This window comes from Salvelinus namaycush, chromosome 33 (genome assembly GCF_016432855.1).
Source record: "Salvelinus namaycush isolate Seneca chromosome 33, SaNama_1.0, whole genome shotgun sequence".
Lineage (NCBI taxonomy): Eukaryota > Metazoa > Chordata > Actinopteri > Salmoniformes > Salmonidae > Salvelinus > Salvelinus namaycush.
In genome coordinates, this window is record NC_052339.1 from 9,127,723 (window position 1) to 9,148,479 (window position 20,757).

The 20,757-nt window shown below is 42.6% G+C and overlaps 1 protein-coding gene across 1 annotated transcript in view; it reads left to right on the top strand.

The window, feature by feature from the left end:
- LOC120027972 (cadherin-10-like) overlaps positions 1-11,909 on the top strand; it is a 56,208-nt gene extending 44,299 nt beyond the window's left edge. Inside the window, exons 7-10 of the mRNA XM_038973069.1 lie at positions 7,952-8,073; positions 8,172-8,280; positions 8,484-8,732; positions 11,416-11,909. Of these exons, the coding sequence (XP_038828997.1) occupies positions 7,952-8,073; positions 8,172-8,280; positions 8,484-8,732; positions 11,416-11,909 (974 nt within the window). The remainder of the gene's footprint in view (positions 1-7,951; positions 8,074-8,171; positions 8,281-8,483; positions 8,733-11,415) is intronic.
- The last annotated feature ends 8,848 nt before the right edge of the window (positions 11,910-20,757 follow it).

The window sequence follows — 20,757 nt, forward strand, 5'->3', positions numbered from 1 at the left end:
ATGGAATGTGCCAGGGACTTGCTACATTAAAGTTTTGGGGGGGATGTCACGCTGCTGTGAACAATAAACTTTGATTTACAGTGGATTTGGAAAGACTCACATTGTTGCAGAATGATTATCCTACACGATTGCCTGAAACATTGATTAATCCATGACATTGTATTTGCATGTTTATTTTAGTTTTCTTCCACGCTCCCGCCGTGAACACTGAACTTCCTAATGAGAATCCCAGCGGACAATTGGGTCTGATAAGTGGCTCTTTAAGCCAACCGAAACTGTCCATGCCCATGTGGACCTATTGGGTTGGGACAGGGGTTGTCCATCCTGGTTGTGACCGGATATATGCGGATGTGGAACGACTGGAGCGGAACGCCTTGGATATCACACGGAGCCGACGCCAGATTGACCAAGCCAGCCATTCTGAAGCCTGAAGCGTAGCAGCACTTGTGTATCAAGGCAAACTACACACATCCTGGTCCGATCGGCTGGAGCCAGCTACCCAGGAAGTAACACTTTGTCTATTTTATGTAGTGGAAGATGAACCGATTATAGTGCCGGCTAGGGGTCCTCGCAGGATTTGCTGCTGGGCTCGGTTGGTTAGCTATAGCGGCTAATATTAGTTATGTGGTGATTTAGTGTTATTTGCACATTGCACCGTTTTTACTTGAATATTGCACAGATGCGTGGCTGAAGGGGATCTACGCCTAACTCAACAGCTACTGTGAGTCTTAAGTGGCAACCAAACATGAATACCCTGGGACATGCAAAGATTTGTAGGCTTGCAATAGCTTGGGATGTGCTCTGGCCATCTACTCCGCTTCTCTGCCTCCAAAGTGTGCAACAATGTTTTGTTCATTCGCTCTAAACCTGTCATTCCCTTCTGGATTGTATTTGGTCGTACTACTCTTAGAGATGTCATACATTTCACAGACTTGAGGCTTCAGGATGGCTGGCATCAAAGTTGACAAAAAATGTGTGCTCATATAAGAATGGAAATGGGAGGGTCAACAAAAATGTCTCGACTACATGGGACCATACTGCTCCGACTTTTTGCTGTCTGATCACAAGTAGGGACAGCCCATGTATATCAGGTAAACATGTCAATCATGACCAAGATGTTTTGATAAGTATCTAGGGGCATACTGAGGGAAGGGAAGTCTAGGGCAACCACTTCCAGGGGGAAGGACACTGGAATGGAGTTTAAGGGGGGCCCTGGCATCTACTCAGTCTTTCTGCAGGCTACAGACAACGCATCCAGAGTGGAAACCCCATACCTCATCCTCCATCTGTGGCCAGTAGAAGTGTCGCCGAATGCTGGACAAGGTCTGCTCCACTCATGGGTCAGCGGTTACATGGTACTTCCTCCACACCTCTCTGCACCTAGAAGCTCAGCAGACAATCTGGGATAGAATGCTCATGGGTGTTAGAGTCAATTACTTCATGGCACGTCACATCTTCACAGATCTATAGTTTCCTCTGTTGTTGGAACAGACATTTTACTTTTTCAATTTTACAATAGTTGAATATTAAAGTACGAGTCACTTTGACTCACTGTTGTTCAGTGAGTCAAGGACTCACTGTTGTTCAGTGAGTCCTGGTCTGTCCATCAGGCTGCTCACATCAAATCTGGACTCCACATCTTCTAGGGCTGTGCAGGGCTCAACAACACCCACCTGGACTACATCCTCAGAGTCCAGCATCGTGCTCAGATCTCCAGCTCCATGTACATCCACCTCATCAACATGACTGACACTCCGCAGCTTCTGGTAGCAGCCTATAGACAGACATGAAAGGGTTCAGATTTAAAGTATGAACTGTAACTCCCCATTTTTTTTTTTACGACAGCCAGTGTTCTTTCCACCCCTACAGCATTAGGGTCTGGTAAGGCCTTCACGAGCCCACAGTAGTCACTGCCATGCCATGCGGGCCCATCCAGGCACATCCCCATACCACAACTTAGTTTCTGGCTGAAACACGAATCCCCAGTCTGTTGGCAGGCCAGAAGTAACCCAGGAATTAATCCCCTCCACTGGTGAATTTGGTTTGTTGGCAGGTAGCAAAGGGACTCACACACCCCCCCCCCCCCCCCACTGGTGCAGATGGACTGTTGGCAGGTGGCAAAGGCTCGTTTCCAGGTCTGTTGTGACTTGGGGTTCTGGCAGGACAAAGACACTGGCCTCTCTTGGCTTCTCTTGGCTCTCTTTTCTTGCATTAATAACGTTCATGCCCACGATCAGGGGGTTAGTTGAACACTTGTCTTTGACAATCCCAAATCCACAGTTTGGTATCTTGATACCTTCAATTTTAAAATCCATAATTGCATAACCTACAAATGGATGGTCTAGGCCATTTGTAGCTTTGATGGTCAGAATTGAAGAAGCCTCTCCCACACCTACTGTATCTTGCTGTTAAGGAAGTGTTTGTTCAATAGTTGCTGTTGCACCAGGGTGACCTAAGAGGCAGTATATAATAGCCCAGTGAGTGTAACTCCATCTACACAAATGTCCACTGTTGGACAAAAAAAGTTGAGTTGGCAGTACCAGCTGACCCCACCGCTCGGACCTCCGCAGCAGGGCTGGCTAGTTTAAAGACGGCCCAGATTCTGAGAGCCCCCTACAGAACCCAGCTATGTTTCCAACCTGTTTGAAAAATCCCAAGTATTTAAGGGCCTGCTTTCAGTCAGAGACCTCAATGTATGAGACTCTGCAACAGCAGAACATTTTACCTCAGCCCACTTTTTGCTACCATGTTCCTTTTCCAGTAGCATGGCCTCCTAGCATAAGTTATCAAAACACAGTCCCAGGTTACAGCAGGCATAGGTCTTCAGGTCCCGAGTTGAGGGCACCCTCTTCGTTGTCCGTAGCTTACGCCTGCCCATACTATAACCCCACCACCACGGGGCACTGTTCACAACGTTGACAACAGAAAACCATTCACTCACATGCTGCTATACATGTGGTCTGTGTTTGAGGCCGGTTGGACGTACTGCCAAATGTGACCGACCGACTCATTTCGGTCGTATGTAGCAAAATTTGAAATTGTGTTTTTACATTGGATAAAAGTAGAGACTCAGAGCTACAAAATGGTATGTCATACACTACAGTTGAGGAACGGGAAAGTAATTTTGCTTTAATAGTTGATAAACTTGTAACCTTCAGCATCTCTTTAAGGGTTGATCCAAGCGTTCTGTACTAACAGCAGCAGTCAAGCACCCAAGCTAACTTGCTAGCTATTTCCTGACACAAATGAGAGAACAGCTCACTGAACATTACTCGCCCTAAGAGAGCTGGTAAGGCTGTTATGTTATCCAGAGCGTTTGTGACTGCAACTGTGCTGTCAGATTGTCCGCTCATAAATTCAGAGCACTTTCCTCTCGGAGCGTTCAGACTTAACAACGGCAGGTCAGAACCCAAGCTAACTGGCTAACATTGGCTAGCTTGCTAGCTACTTCCAGACACATAGCTAGCTAGATTATCTTACCCGTACATATTATGGATGGAGGCGTCTCCTGTCAGATGCCATGGTTGCCCTTAGTTTGAAAATGTAATCCGGAGACAAGTGTTTTCTCCATCTCCTTAGTTAAACATACTCAAATTCCACTGATTTCAAAACTCTGTCCTCCAGAATTTGGAGAGCACACACGTAACGTTAGCCAACGAGCCAGCCAGCTAACATTAGCTAGCTAACTTTAACTTGACATTAGGTTTATGCAGTTTTACTACGCGATACATTTTATATAAAGCCGTGTTAGACAGGATTACCTAGACTTACTGATCAGCTCAAATAGACGGAAGTGTGCTATATGGCAGACCAATCCAAACTAATCTCTCGGCATGTCCAGCCCCTCATTATCTCAGCCAATCATGGCTAGCGGGAAAGTTGCTGACTTTTTCTGTGGCTAAACCAACTAGGCTCGTAAGTTAACTTCTCTGGGGCAGGTGGGACGCAAACGTCCCATCGGCCAATAGCCAGGGAAAATACAGCGCGCCATATTCAAATAACATGATATAAAAATCTAACTTTCATTAAATCACACATGTAAGATACCAAATTAAAGCTACACTCGTTGTGAATCCAGCCAACATGTCAGATTTCAAAAAAGCTTTTCGGCGAAAGCATAAGATGCTATTATCTGATGATAGCACAAAAGTAAACAAAGAGAGAAGCATATTTCATCACTGCAAGCACGACACAAAACGCAGAAATAAAATATAAATCATGCCTTACCTTTGACGAAATTCTTTTGTTGGCACTCCAATATGTCCCATAAACATCACAAATGGTCCTTTTGTTCGATTAATTTCGTCGATATATATCCAAAATGTCAATTTGGACCGTTTCATCCAGAAAAACACAGCTTCCAACTTTCGCCAAGTCACTACAAAATATATCAAAAGTTACATGTAAACTTTACCAAAACATTTCAAACTACTTTGGTAATACAACGTTAGGTATTTTTAAACGTTAATAATCGATAAATTTGAAGATGGGATGATCTGTGTTCAATACAAAAAGAAAACAAACTGACGCAACTTTTTTCGTAACGTGACTCTCTCAAAATATTTACTTCATGTGACCCTCATTTACGATAGCCCTACTTCTTCACTACACAAAGGAATAACCTCAACCGATTTCCAATGACTGGTGACATCCAGTGGAAGCGGTAGGAACTGCAAGCAAGTCCATTAGAAATCTGGTGTCTCTAAAAAACCTAATTGAAAAGACAGCGACAACAAAAAAATACAAATTCTGAATGGTTTGTCCTCAGGGTTTTGCCTGCTACATAAGTTCTGTTATTCTCACAGACATGATTCAAACAGTTTTAGAAACGTCAGAGTGTTTTCTATCCAAATCTAATAATAAAATGCATATCTTATATTCTGGGGATGAGTAGCAAGCAGTTGAATTTTGGCATGGTATTTTTCCCGAAAGTGAAAATGCTGCCCCCTGCCCTCAAGAAGTTAACAATTTGATTCGTATTTACAGATGGCATACTCATTTGTTATTAAGGCACATGTCTAGAAGACATTTTTGCCAAAAAACACATTTTGATAAAAATAAAGAAGTTTACAATCAAACGGCTCCCCTGTGAAGTATGGTAAAGAGATGAACATTCAATTCTCTGTCATCAGCTCTGGTGGACATCCCTGCAGTCAGCATGCCAATTGCATGCTCCCTCAAAACTGTGGCGTTGTGTGACAAAACTGCACATTTTAGAGTGGCCTTTTATTGTCCCCAGCAAAAGGTACACCTGTGTAATGATCATACTGTTTAACCAGCTTCTTGATAAGCCACACCTGTCAGGTGGATGGATTATCTTGGCAAAGGAGAAATGTCCACTAACAGGGATGTAAACAAATGTATGCACAAAATTTGAGAGAAACACGATTTGCTACTATAGAAATGTTACTTCAACAGGGGTATAGAAACCTGTTTGCCATACAGGCAATCTAAATAGACAAATACCTTAGTGGCTCTGTCGCACTCCTCTGAGATCACGCTGACCTGTTGCCTAGCTTTGCCCATTTAAAGCCCCTACTTGGATAACCTTTTTATTTTTTATTTTCCTTTAACGCCTAAAAGCCCCTTAATATTCTCTTTCCATTAGCCATACTTCAAATTACCATTAGGACCTTTACACATAGGCACCCAGTGTGCCCTGGGGTAAAATGGCATCATCATATTTGTTTTCCTAAAACCTGTCCTTTGAGTAACTGAACACTGCTCCCAAAAACCCAATCCTGCCAACTACTGCCAAATGTTAGGCAGCCGAGGGGTATATGTAATGTAGCCCCACTACGCCACCTGGCCAGCCCCTTGTCCTACAGATTTGTGCGCTCCGGCAAGAATGTGCAAAATTATCAAGAGTTTTAACTTTATAAAATAAAAACAACAAAGGGAATCTATTTAATATTGAAGTAAAAATGGTGAAATGTGCAAATAACACTAAATTACCACATAGCTAATATTAGCCGCTATAGTCAACCAACCCGAGCCCTGCAGCAAGTCCAATGTGGAACTGTAGCCGGCACTATAATTGGTGTATCTTCCACTACATAAAATAGACTAAGTTTACTTAAAATCTTCCTGGGTAGCGGGCTCCAGCCCACTGACCTGGGATGTATCAGTGCTGCTACACTTCCTGGATTCGTCAATCTGGCGTCGGTTTGGGTGATATACACAGTGTTCTGCTGCAGTCTTTCTACATCTGCATATATGTGGTCACAACCAGGATGGACAACTCCTGTTCCAGCTTCATAGGTCCACACGGGCAATGCCCACAGTTTCAGTTGGCTCAAAGGGCTACTCATCAGAACCAGTTGTCCAATGGGAGCCTCGTTAGGAGTATTAGGAAGAAGAAAAAAAACATGCAACTTCAACTTAATATCTGAATGAATGTTTCAGGCAATCGTGTAGGATAATCAGTCTGCAACAATGTGAGTCTTTCCAATGCTACTGCAAAAAACAAAAAAATACTCATCAATCTACACACAATACCCCATAATGACAAAACAAAAACAGGTTTTCATTTTTTTGGGGGGCGAATGTATTAACAATAAAAAACAGAAGAATTGAGACCCTTTGCTATGAGACTCGAAATTGAGCTCTGGTCCATCCATTTTCCATTGATCATCTGTGAGATGTTTCTACAACTTGATTGAGCAATTGGGGGAGAAGGGCACTGATCAGGGAGGTGAACAAGAACCCGATGGTCACTCTGACAGAGCTCCAGAGTTCCTCTGTGGAGATGGGGGAACCTTCCAAAAGGACAATCATCTCTGCAGCACTCCACCAAATCAGGCCTTCATGGTAGAGTGGCCTTCATGGTAGAGTGGCCAGACTGAAGCCACTCCTCAGTAAAAGGCACAACAACCCACTTGGAGTTTGCCAAAAGGCAACAAAAGGACTCTCAGAGCATGAGAAACAAGATGTTCTGTTCTGATGAAACTAAGATTCAAATCTTTGGCCTAAATGCCAAGCGTCACGTCTGGAGGAAACCAGGCACCGCTTATCATCTGGCCATTACCATCCCTACGGTGAAGCATGGTGGTGGCAGCATCATGCTGTGGGGATGTTTTTCCGTGGCAGGGACTGGGAGACTAGTCAGGATCGAGGGAAAGATGAACAGAAAAGTACAGAGAGATCCTTGATCAAAACCTGCTCCAGGACCTCAGACTGGGGCGAAGGTTCACCTTCCAAGAGAAACACCTTAAGCACACAGCCAAGACAACCCAGGAGTGGCTTCAGGACAGGTCTCTGAATGTCCTTGAGTGGCCAAGCCAGAGCCCGGACTTGAACCCAATCGAACATCTCTGGAAGCACATGAAAATAGCTGTGCAGCGACACTCCCCATCCAACCTGACATAGCTTGAGAGGATCTGCAGAGAAGAATGGGAGAAACTCCCAAAGTACAGGTGTGCAAAGCTTGTAGCATCATACCCAAGAAGACTCAAGGCTGTAATCGCTGCCAAAATTGCTTCTACATAGGTATTTAGAGCCTTCACTCAGTACTATGTCAATGTGTTTTTTATATATATACATTTTCTAACATTTCTAAAAACCTGTTTTGCTTTGTCATTATGGGGTATTATGTGTAGATTGATGAGGGAAAAAAACAAGTTAATCCTTTTTGAGAATAAGGATGTAACGTAACAAAATGTGAAGAAAGTCAAGGAATACTTTCCAAATGCACTGTATGTTATTTGTTCTGTTAACTTGCTAATGTCAACTTCAGGGATATTTAAATTTTACCCTACGAGCTCCGGACTACTGCTGTTTTTCTGTTCTACCTGATAATGAATTGCACCCACCTGGTGTCACAGGTCTAAATCAGTCCCTGATTAGAGGAGAAGAAATTAAAAAAGCATTGTAACTGGCTTTGAGGTCCAGATATGAATTTGAGTTGTCTACTGTATGGGCCAACTAACACATTTTCAAACTTCTTGTTTAGGTAACCCTCGCCAAACCACTCGAGTCCCAGTGTTCATACGGGTCCTGGACGTAAACGACAATGCACCTGAATTTGCCATGTATTACGAGACATTTGTCTGTGAAAATGTCAAATCTGGACAGGTACAGTAGATGTGTATGACATCACAATACTACAAATGCTGAAGAAAAGCCTGAAGAAACATGTGTTTTCTCATACCTTTTTGTTTCACTATCCACAGCTGATTCAGACAATAAGTGCGGTTGACACCGATGAACCCCTTGTTGGACATAAGTTTGTCTTCAGTATGAGCTTCTCCAATCCAAATTTCACCATCATTGACAATGAAGGTAGCTAAATGTTAGCCTTGTGGCTTTTTAATCTGGCCATTATCTGATCTTAGTGGTGTGAGTTGTATTAACAATTTTACTTTTTTTGTAACCTATGGAGCTGCAATGTTACAATCATTACTGGGAACATTTGTTCTAAACATTAGAAACAACCTTTAATTTCTCATATCCCCTTTTCCTTGCCTCTGCGATCCACCCCTTAGATAACACAGCCAGGATCATCACTCGAAGGGGAGGATTTAGCCAGCGTGAGATGAATACATACCTACTGCCCGTGGTGATCTCGGACAATGACTACCCTATCCAGAGCAGCACCAGCACTTTGACTGTGAACGTGTGTGCCTGCGACAGCCGGGGGAACGTGCAATCCTGCAACACAGAGGCTCTGTTGTCTGCCGGGCTGAGCACTGGAGCACTGGTGGCTATCCTGCTCTGTGTCATCATCCTCTTGAGTAAGTATCACAATCAATCACACTGGTAAAGTCAACCGCCGCATAACAAATGACACCCTATTCCCTGTTGTTACAAACCAGCTCGTAGCCCGTAACAAAGAGAGAGAGACAACGTAGAAATTACGAAATTGCAAACATATTTCTTAAACAAAGTAAACTATATCCAAGTAACAATGGTGTGTGTGTAGTCAGTAGTCAATAGTGTAGGTGAGTGGATGTATTCATAGATGTTGATAATGAGGGGTGTTGAGAGGTGTTCACGCACGCACGAATGCCACCCAAAAATGTCACAACAAAAAACACCCGTGTGTTTGTGTGGGAGAGTCTCCTCAATCTATGGGGAGAAAGGTGTATTTATCCCCGGGACACACCCGAGCACAGGCAGTGTCCCATTTCGCTGACGACCTTCCTGGCTCCACCCACCGACATCCTTTTAGGGAAAACAAGAGCAAAGAGAAAGAATTCGGTAGACAGAGTGGGAGGGTCGTCACACTGTGTTGAGCCCGTAAGGCTTTGGGCAAATGTAGTGCACAATTTAGGGAATATGGTGCCATTTGGGAGACGCCCAAATCAAACTGAGTCAGAGAACTTAAGTACTATTCTTAATTCCGAACATACAGTAATGTACAGTAGCACACAGCAATCCAAGTCACTTATTACAAAGCTGAAGCAATTATTCTAGGCTGTGTTGGACTCTACCACAATAAACTACACTGCACGTGTAATGAACTGGTCTGTAGCCACAAATATCCTGGAATATAATGTGATAACACCCTACGGAGTGAGAAGGGACTTCATTTGCACCCGGTAGGCACTGGCTAGCTCCTTCTTTTTCTCTGCTGTGAGTCCTTTGACAGCACTTAAATCCTCTGTGCTACTTCTGTGTTATTCCTTTGTGTTATTCCTTTCATCATCAAACTTCTTCAACTAAAGAAAGTTTAAAGTAGGGCCACTCACTGAGACATTACTTTGCTGGCTGCATGTGTAAATAGTGTGTTTCCTCATGAAAATGGTGCAGCAGGATGAAAGCTTTTATTATTGGTTATATCCACTTGACAAAAAGGTATTTGTGTTTTTCCCTGCTAAAGTAGGTCACATCCTATTTCCTGGCATCCTAAAGCACCACTTCAGCCTCCTTTGTGAGCTAATGCAGTATGTAAAAGCACAAAGTGCAAAACAGAAAGTGTGCATGCATTTTTCCCCGGCAGAAAGCAAAAGATATGTAGTGCTTATGTTCAAGGGGATATCAATAAGTAATGGGCAAAACAATGACTTTGAACCTGGTATTGCACTTGGCCAAGCATAACCCCAGTTCCACCTAAACAGCATCATCCATGAGCCTATTAAGGATGTTGATATATTCAATTATCCAATTAAAAGTCATGAGTGACTTAATAGCAACATAAATACCAATCCACTGGGTTTTGTTTGTGTACTCTGCTTTGCGTTATGGCTAAGAACAGCCCTTAGCCCTGTGTTATTCATGTTAATGCACAGGTTCTCATGTTTTATTGCTTAATTAAATGAGTGTGTGTGCTATTCCTCCTCCTCACTCAATAATGCAGAGACCCAGCTCATCTGTTGATGTGTTCACCTGTTCATCTGTGCTCTCTTCCTTTCTCTTTCTGTTCCATGATCTCCGCCCAACTTCAATCTTGCTCGCATCCTTGCCTAGCCACTGATCCCTCGCTAGCAAATTAACTAGTGACATTTCTTCCACTGCATGCTGTGCTTGTTCCTCCTCACAGTCCCCCTTCACTTGTCTGTCTGACACTGGAGAGAGCTCTACTGTAGCTCTGGCTTCTGGCTCACTCAGATTGGAAGTGCTGAAGGTTGAACCCCATGTTCGCCTCTTGAGTGAAATATCATGACATCTGCTCATTATCCGATGGTTTTCTCGCTTGAACCCCTCTGACAGGCTGTCTAATTCACCTCCACTACGCCTCTGACAGACAGACAGGCAGGCAGGCAGTAGGCGCTGAGCTGGAACAGTTTGCGCTCCTCCTCCACACTGCACCACACCGCTCCATGCCTCCCCACACCACCCAACACTGGGGTATCAGTCAGAAAGGCCTGGTAACTGGGCCTCTAAAGAGCCACTCCTTCAGAGACCTTTGTAATTAACACCTGGGTGGGAGGCAGGTAGAGTACTACAGCACCTGCTGAGGGGTAGGAAAGAGGAGGAGGAGGGGGATGAGGAGGAGGCCCCAATGTGAGGGAATTGATTTTACTCTCGATTTGCTCCTTTTTCATGAAAATAATGAGCAACAACATAAATCCCATGCTCTCATAGTGCCACTGGATGCAAATTCCTCCTTCAGCTGGCAAGTTTGGATTTAAAGTCCTGCTCAGAAATTAAATTAGAATAAGATGCATTTAATTATGTGAGTAAGGGTAGTCTGACCTGAGAATGAGAAAAGGAAAGGGCTCATTCAAGTGCTACAGATTTTCTACAGTGAATTTGATGTTAAGGGGAAAAGCGAAAGAAAAGCTTGTTCTGCTCAATCTTTAATAAAAGGAGGTGAGTGCCCAAGGCAGTGCAGCGCATTTATCACTGATAGCAAATGTCTTTCTCTCCGGTGTGTATTCCTGAGTTTACTTAATGACTGACGGAGCACACTCCTCTTCTCTCCCATCTCATACTCAACTTTTACTCTCTCTATCTGTCTGTCTGTCTGTTTAGTGATCGTGGTGCTGTTCGCTGCCCTGAGGAGGCAGCAGAGGAAGAAGGAGCCTCTGATCATCTCCAAAGAGGATGTGAGAGACAATGTTGTCAGCTACAACGATGAGGGGGGCGGAGAGGAGGACACCCAGGCCTTTGATATCGGCACACTGCGCAATCCAGAGGTGATGGACGCTAACAAGCTGCGCAGGGACATCATCCCAGAGATGCTGTTTCCCTTCGGGAGGACATCACCTATAAAGGATAACGCCGACGTCAGAGACTTCATTCACGGGAGGCTCCATGAGAACGACTCGGACCCCACCGCGCCCCCGTATGACTCCCTTGCCACCTACGCCTACGAGGGGAGCGGCTCGCTAGCCGAGTCCCTCAGCTCCTTGGAGTCTGGAGCTACGGAGGGGGACCAGGAGTACGATTACCTCAGCAACTGGGGACCGGCGTTCAAAAAATTAGCGGACATGTATATAGGGAAGGACACGGAGAGAGAAACCTAGATTACAGTTAGGCCTGTGTTACCGGAGCTCATCATCAATGACGTGTATTGATAATCTCTCTCACACACTATCCTGCAACCCATCTATTGATTCATATGGCTGGTCAAGTAGAATTCATGAATTAAACATTAAACTCACTACTGGTGGTGATATTCCTCGCAGTTTTACTGTTTTTGGTTATAATCAGTAAAGATGCCTTTGAATTTTAAGAAATGTTGTGAACAATGGTGTGGACAATGTGTTTTGTAACTGAGGAGTGAGATAGTAGTCTTGTATACTATCAATGTTTATTGGAGAAAAAAAAATGCTTTTCCTGCAAAGTAAATTTGAAATAGATACATGTATGAACTGCTTTTCCATGATGGACATACTATATCCTATTCGCCATCTTTGTTTGGCAAGCAATGTTCATGTTAATGGTTGGTTAGGTTTATTCTGTGGATCCATTTCATCATATACTGTAGGTGTATGATGTAATAAGGACGTGTACGTTGTAGGGTAACTGTCACACACTGAATTCATGTTGTTTGAATGCCAAGTCATATTGTTTTATATTTATATTTTTATACTTCTTTTATTAATAAAAAAATTAAGAAACTTCACATTTTCATACATTTTTCGTAGAGTTTCAAGTTTTATTAGTAGTATTCTATGAATCACACAGATAAATCCTTGGCCTCTATAAAATACAAGTTGATACATCATATCAGTGGAATTTGATAATATAGAAGTTCCACAATATTCAGCTGACAAAACACATTGTAAATATAACGTTTTCACATCTGAAGTATGGGAAACTAGGCATGAGCTACAACCACAACCTCAATTTATTGTTAGCCACTATGGTGCAATGTAAATCAGATGGCAATAATATATTAGCAGTATGAGTATTGCTAGGGAGGTTCCACTTTACATATACTGTATGATCAATACCTCTCGACTTTCTCTTTGTGGACAAAAAAAATAACATTATTTAATTTCTTTGCCCAATTATGGATAATGTATCTGCATGCATATTTTGAGACGAGTGGAATGAAATCCAATACAGCCAAATATGTGACCCAAAATGGCACCATATTTCCTACATAGTGCACTACTTTTGACCAGAGCCTTATGGGCCTAGGTCAAATGTAGGGTACTAATGTATATAGAAAATATGGTGCCATTTGGGATGCATCCAATGTATGGCTCTCAGAGTTACAAACATAAATCACTCCAGTAACAAACTCAATCATCCCCTTACACAAGCCACAATCCGAAACTTTGAAGGATACCTGTGGGGTTGGTCATGATTAGTTTCACAATAGAATCATTTGTAATCCTATTGAAGTGCCATTGCTTATGGGGTGGCAGGTAGCCTAGTGGTTAGAGTGTTGGGTCAGTAACTGAAAGGTTGCTAGATCAAATCCCTGAGCTGACAAGGTAAAAATCTGTCGTTCTGCCGCTGAACAAGGCAGTTAACCCACTGTTGCTAGGCTGCCATTGTGAACTAGAATTTGTTCTTAACTGACTTGCCTAGTTACATAAAGGTAAAATAAAAACAACATGGGTAGATAACATTCTAATCTCATGCTAATACTATTCCTCCAGCAAGATGGTATATTGATTTATCATACACATGTTGACTGCTATGGACCTTGTGGGAATCTGTAGTAATAGTATGCGTTCCAATTTACATATAAAAACTGTCAACTGCATTTATTTTCAGCAAACTTAACATGTGTAAATATTTGTATGAACATAAGATTCAACAACTGAGACATAAATTGAACAAGTTCCATAGACATGTGACTAACAGACATGGAATAATGTGACCCTGAAGAAAGGGGGGGTCAAAATCAAAAGCAACAGTCAGTATCTGCTGTGGCCACCAGCTGCATTAAGTACTGCAGTGCATCTCCTCCTCATGGACTTCACCAGATTTGCCAGTTCTTGCTGTGAGATGTTACCCCACTCTTCCACCAAGGCACCTGCCTTACAACAGGCCTACAAACCCTCAGTCCAGCCTCTCTCAGCCTATTGCGGACAGTCTGAGCACTGATAGAGGGATTGGTGTAACTCGGGCATATGTTGTTCCCATCCTGTACCTGTCCCGCATGTGTGATGTTCAGATGTACTGATCCCGTGCAGGTGTTGTTACACGTGATCTGCCACTGCGAGGACGATCAGCTGTCCATCCGGTCTCCCTGTAGGCATCTCACAGTTCGGACATAGCAATTTATTGCCCTGGCCACATCTGCAGTCCTCATGCCTCCTTGCAGCATGCCAAAGGCATGTTCCCGCAGATGAGCAGGGACAATGGGCATCTTTCTTTTGGTGCTTTACAGAGTCAGTAGAAATGCCTCTTTAGTGTCCTAAGTTTTCATAACTGTGACCTTAACTTCTCTGCGCTACGGATCCCTTTTACGGGATCACGTTCCTAAACCACCGCTAGAATTGCAGGGCGCCAAATGCAAAAATATTACTAAAAATATATATAATCATGCAATCACAAGTGAAATATACCAAAACACAGCTTAGCTTGTTGTTAATCCACCTATCGTGGATTTTGTTCGATAAATATTAGTTTTATAACAAAAAAACGCCATTTGGGTTGCGCGTTATGTTGAGAAAACAACAGCTAGCCTTATAATAGCTTGGTTAGCTTGGTCATGAAAGTCAGAAAAGCAATAAAATTAATCGCTTACCTTTGATAATCTTCGGATGTTTCCACTCACGAGACTCCCAGTTACACAACAAATGTTATTTTTGTTCGATAAATATTACTTTTATCACAAAAAAACGCGGTTTGGGTTGCGCATTATGTTGAGAAAACCAAAGCCGTGTTCCGTTCGACAAATTCCAAAAAGTATCCGTAATGGTCGTAGAAACATGTCAAATGTTTTTTATAATCAATCCTCAGGTTGTTTTTAACAAACATAATCGATAATATTTCACCCGGACCATAACCTATTCATTAAGAGACTTAAGGAAAATGGGGTGCCCCTCTCTCGCACGCAGGAACTAATCAGAGGACACCTGACTACTTTAGAAAAAACTCGCAAATCTTTCAAAATAAAAGCCTGAAACTATGTCTAAAGCCTGGTCACAGCCTGAGGAAGCCATTGGAAAAATAATCTGGTTGATACCCCTTTAAATGGAGGTTAGACGGGCCAGGGAACACAGATTTTTTCTTTAAATATCACTTCCGGGTTACATTTTCTCAGGTTTTCGCTTGCAGAATAAGTATTGTTATACTCACAGACAATATGTTGACAGTTTTGGAAACTTTGGAGTGTTTTCTATCCTAATCTGTAAATTATATGCATATTCTACTATCTAGGCCAGAGAAAATGTCCGTTTACGTTGGGCACGTTGTTTAAAAAAATAAATAAAAAATCTGACACCTAGCGCTAAGAAGTTAATTGGCTGCCGTCTGTAAGCTGTTGGTGTCTTAACGACCGTTCCACAGGTGCATGTTCATTCATTGTTTATGGTTCATTGAACAAGCGTGGGAAACAGAGTTTTAACCCTTTACAATGAAGATCTGTGAAGTTATTTGGATTTTTACGAATTAACGTTACTTTTTTGCTGAGTTTATAATGTATTTAATTTACTAGTAAACACAGTGAGTAAAAAGCAAGTAAGCAAGTACCTTTGCCTTTTAAATTGAACTGATGACTACTATATCCAGGAATGTATTATCTCTGTAGAACAACATTGTCATTTTTGGAGCCAACCAAGATATTTAAAAGCACAATCTGAGGTGTAGGCTCAGGATAAAGAGGGGGACTCCATGACTCTACTGAGAGACCGGACCATACTAGAGTATGTTCGGGCAGAGACGAGCCAGGGTGACTTCAAAGACTTAACACGGTCACTGGCCATTACCTTAAGATTTGTACTAAGTCACAAATGGAACCCTATTCTCTATACTGTATAGTTTACCACATCAGGTCAAAAGTATTGCACTATGGAATAGGGTGACATTTGGGACACAACCCTGGTAATATAGGGCACAATGAATTGTCCATGGCCTGATTTTCAAATAGCGATGGAAATCCACTCTTTGAAAATATGTCATTTTTTTAACACATCTGTGTCTAGTTAGGGATGACACATGTGTTACTTTTAACACAATCACCGTGTTGGCACAACATGATTTTAATAAATGTTTCAACACATTTCGTGTCAATTCCTGGAATGAATGTGTTAAAAGCTGAAAACCGTACAGTATCAACCAGTTAAATTGCAGATCCAAATTGATCATGCATCTACTCTCTTAGAACATATGTTGTGTTTTTTATCTGTGTGTCTAGTGAGGGACGGTATGTTGTTGCATTTATGTAAATTTTTCAACACAATCATTACGTTAAAAGTAACACACGTGTCATCCATAACTAGACAAACAGATGTGTTAAAAAATGTGTTGATTTTTACTCAATGTGTTGCATTCCACTTAAATCCACTTTAACTTTCTGTAAATGACTGAGGAAGACATGTAGAAAAAAGTTGCCTTTTATTTAATGAATACAGTGCTGCTCCACATACAATATCTTACATTAAACAAATTCTGTACATGCAAGATATCATTAACGAAAGACTTCAAATGTGTTAGTGCCAGATAGATATGCAGTCTAGGGAAACCAACTCACACAATTTTTGTACCTGAGATACAGACTCAATCATCAAGTTTGCAGACGACACTACAGTGGTAGGCTTGATTACCAACAACGACGAGACGGCCTACAGCGAGGAGGTGAGGGCCCTCGGAGTGTGGTGTCAGGAAAATAACCTCACACTCAACGTCAACAAAACAAAGGATATGATCGTGGACTTCAGGAAACAGCAGAGGGAGCACCCCCCCCCCCCATCCACATTGACGGGACAGTAGTGGAGAAGGTGGAAAGTTTATGTTCCTCAGCGTACACATCACAGACAAACTGAAATGGTCCACCCACATAGACAGCGTGGTGAACTAGGCGCAGCAACGTCTCTTCCCCCTCAGAAGGCTGAAGAAATTTGGCTTGTCACCAAAACACACAAACTTTTACAGATGCACAATCGAGAGCATGCTGTCGGGCTGTTTCACCGCCTGGTACGGCAACTGCTCCTCCCACAACCGTAAGGCTCTCCAGAGGGTAGTGAGGTATGCACAACGCATCACCGGGGGCAAACTACCTGCCCACCAGGACACCTACACCACCCGATGTCACAGGAAGGCCAAAAAGATCATCAAGGACAACAACCACCCGAGCCACTGCCTGTTCACCCCGCTTTCATCCAGAAGGCGAGGTCAGTACAGGTGCATCAAAGCTGGGACCGAGAGACTGAAAAACAGCTTCTATCTCAAGGCCATCAGACTGTTAAAAAGCCATCACTAACATTGAGTGGCTTCTGCCAACATACTGACTGTCACGACTTCCGCCGAAGTTGACTCCCCTGCCTGTTCGGGCGGTGCTCGGCGGTCGTCGTCACCGTCCTACTAGCCGCCACCGATCCCTTTTTCGTTTGTCTGTTTGTTTTGTCTTATTAGTTGCACCTGTTGTTTTTGTTTCGTAATGAGCTTCCCTATAATTAGGAGTTTGACCCGCCCTTGTTTTGTGCGGGATTGTTTTTTGTTACGTGTGTGTATTTTGGGTTGTTGGCAAGTGTTTCTCTGCGCCCTGGATGTTCGGGCTTATTCAGTTTTGGTTAAGAGTAAAAAGGAATATTTTTCCCAAGCGGCTCTCTCTCTCTGCGTCTGGTTCTTTCGCCCACCTAGTCCAGCGTGACACTGACTCAAATCTCTAGCCACTTTAATAATAAAAAATGGGATGTAATAAATGTACCACTAGTCACTTTAAACAATGCCACTTTATATAATGTTTACATACTCTGCATTACGCATCTCACATGTATATACTGTACTCTATACCATCTACTGCATCTTGCCTATGCCGTTCGGCCATCGCTCATCCATATATATTTATAATATATATATATTTAAAAGGTAGTTGTGAAATTGTTAGATTACTTGTTAGATATTACTGCATGGTCGGAACTAGAAGCACAAGCATTTTGCTACACTCGCACCAACATCAGCATGTGACCAAAACATTTTGATTTGATGAGGAATAAATGGTTACCATATCCAACAATAGTCCAGAGGCAATAAAAAAATCTCTACCATAGAACACTTAAACTAGTACAGCTCTTCCACTCACAGATAAGCAAAAATAACTAGCTTAAAGCCACACCCCCAGTAAGCCAACCTCCAATAAAATTTCCCAGTGTGCCTTTCCAGTGAATTGTAATTACCACCCATGACTGTATTTGTATTTGTTAGATGGTTGTTGAATTCATTCATTTCTAATTCAGTGGCTATCCCCAAGTGAGTTCCTAAGTAAATGCTGCCATTAAAACTAAATGTCATGAACTGTTTTTCTGACTCCCAAGTAAAATAGCCTTTTTTGTAACTATAATATCACCTGTAATAACATAGAAAGGTATGCATCTGTTTGGCATGTCTCTTGTGATACAAATCACAGCAGCACTGACGGATGTGTTGTCAAAACTGTTTTAGAGTTTTGAACGTCGCAGGCCCTTCTTTTGTTCCATGCTGACTGAAGACCTAGCTAGCCAGTAACTAGATAACACCAGTCACAGATGAAAGGGGTAAAACATTACACAAATAATTACACAAGTCAGTATTTATTATGATTTTAGTGGCAAAGCAGATAAAAAAAAGACACATATGAGATAAACTCCCAGCGTGTTGATGTTCTCCAGTTCCACAGCCAGAATGATTTTATGTGCATGGTGATGATATATTCCTGTTCGATATATATTCATAACAGGTGTAGGGAGGGTGAAGTCTGATTAAAATAAAATAGTAATTATACAGATGTTTAACAAAACATGCACACAACTGATTTCATATCTTGGTTTTTGTGATAAATGTGAATTAAAAAAAACTTTTGATAATGGTTTTCATACACATACCTTGTCCATAATGTAGAGGCCTATGGGATATTCAGTGAAGAGGTAAGGGAGGAGGATGGTAAATGTGATCTGGATAACATACCAATAGACATACCTTTGTATGCCTCCTCGTCTGTGTACCTGCAGACACAGACACAAAAGTGATCCGTTTAGTAAGCTGCACCCAATACAGCTAGCTTTCAACACATTCCTATAGCATACATATTCTTACTTCTTTGTTATTAATTGTTATCCATTGAATTGTGTCCAATTTCTGTTTTAGACAGATTTGCAGAAATCTGAAAAAAATAGATGGTATCATAATTAAACAATATCAATTTGGGGTGGCAGGTAGCCTAGTGGTTAGAGGTAGCCTAGTGGTTAGAGGTAGCCTAGTGGTTAGAGGTAGCCTAGTGGTTAGAGGTAGCCTAGTGGTTAGAGGTAGCCTAGTGGTTAGAGGTAGCCTAGTGGTTAGAGGTAGCCTAGTGGTTAGAGCGTTGGACTAGTAACCGAAAGTTTCCAAGATTGAAACCCCGAGCTGACAAGGTGAAAATCTGTCGTTCTGCCCCTGAACAAGGCAGTTAACCCACTGTTCCTAGTCCTTCATTGAAAATAAGAATTTGTTCTTAACTGACTTTCCTAGTTAAATAAAGGTAAACATGTACATCATTCAAGGGACAAACATTAAATTGATGATATCTTTTCATTTTTCAGTTAAGTGCCTGCACCTGCTGTCCTTTGAAATCCAAGTCCAAATGTTTCAGTTGGGCAGTTAGGCTCCTGCAAGAACCCCACCTCCTATGGGGTTCTTGGAAGAACCCTTTGGGGGCAATTTTCAGTGCCAAGAACCCTAAGGTTCATCGAAGATCTTTGAGGATCTTCAAAGAACCCTTGTTGAACGCCACATTTGTTTTGTATACTCTACATACACAGTGAGTAAACAACAGTATATAAACAGAATATGAAGTAACCGATGTTCAATGTCTCTATCAGTGGTTCTCAAACTTTTTCACTCTGGCCTTGCTTACATCACATTGTGCATTTTACTATTACAACTTTCAAGAGTAGGTTGAAATCCCGACTGGGGTCTTTAAAAAAGGGGGGAGCGGGAACCCCACACCCATACTGCTTCCCAATTGTTTGGAAACCACTGCTCTATATATATGGGGAATTAGTCTCAAGGTGCAGGGCAGAGTACCGGGCAGGTAGCTAGTGATGGCTGTTCAACAGTCTGATGGCCTGGTGATAGAAGCTGTTTCTCAGGCTTGTGTTCCCGGCTCTGAATCGCTTGTACTGTGTCTCTGTCCACTAGATGGTAGCAGAGTGGAGGGAAGGCAGTGTGCCCTCGGTGATGCGTTGGCCTGACCGCACCACCCTCTGGAGACCCTCTGCAGCCCGACAGAATGTTCTCAATGGTGTATCTGTAGAATTTGTGAGGGTCTTAGGGGTGTTGAGCGCTGTTGTGCCTTCTTCACCACGGTGATCCTCAGTGATGTGCACTGCGACCCCGTCGATGTGGATGGGAGCATGCTCCCTCTGTCTCCTGTAGTCCATGATCAGTTGCTTTGTTTTGTTGAATTTAAGGTAGAGGTAATTTACCTGCCACCACTCCGTCAGGGCTCTAACCTCCCTGTAAACTGTCTCGTTGTTGTTGGTAATCAGCACATATCCCTGGGGGTCCTCGTGTTGAGTATCAGCGTGGCGGCGGTGTTGTTGCCTACTCTGACCACCTAGGTTCGATCTGTCAGGGGTCGGCCTGTCAGGAAGTCTAGAACCCAGTTGCACAGTGAGGAGTTCAGACTAGGCCCTGAGCTTATAGTGACGAGCTTGGAGGGCACTATGGTGTTGAATGCTGAGCTGTAATCAATGTCGATGAATAGCTTAGGTATTCCTCTTCTGTGTTATC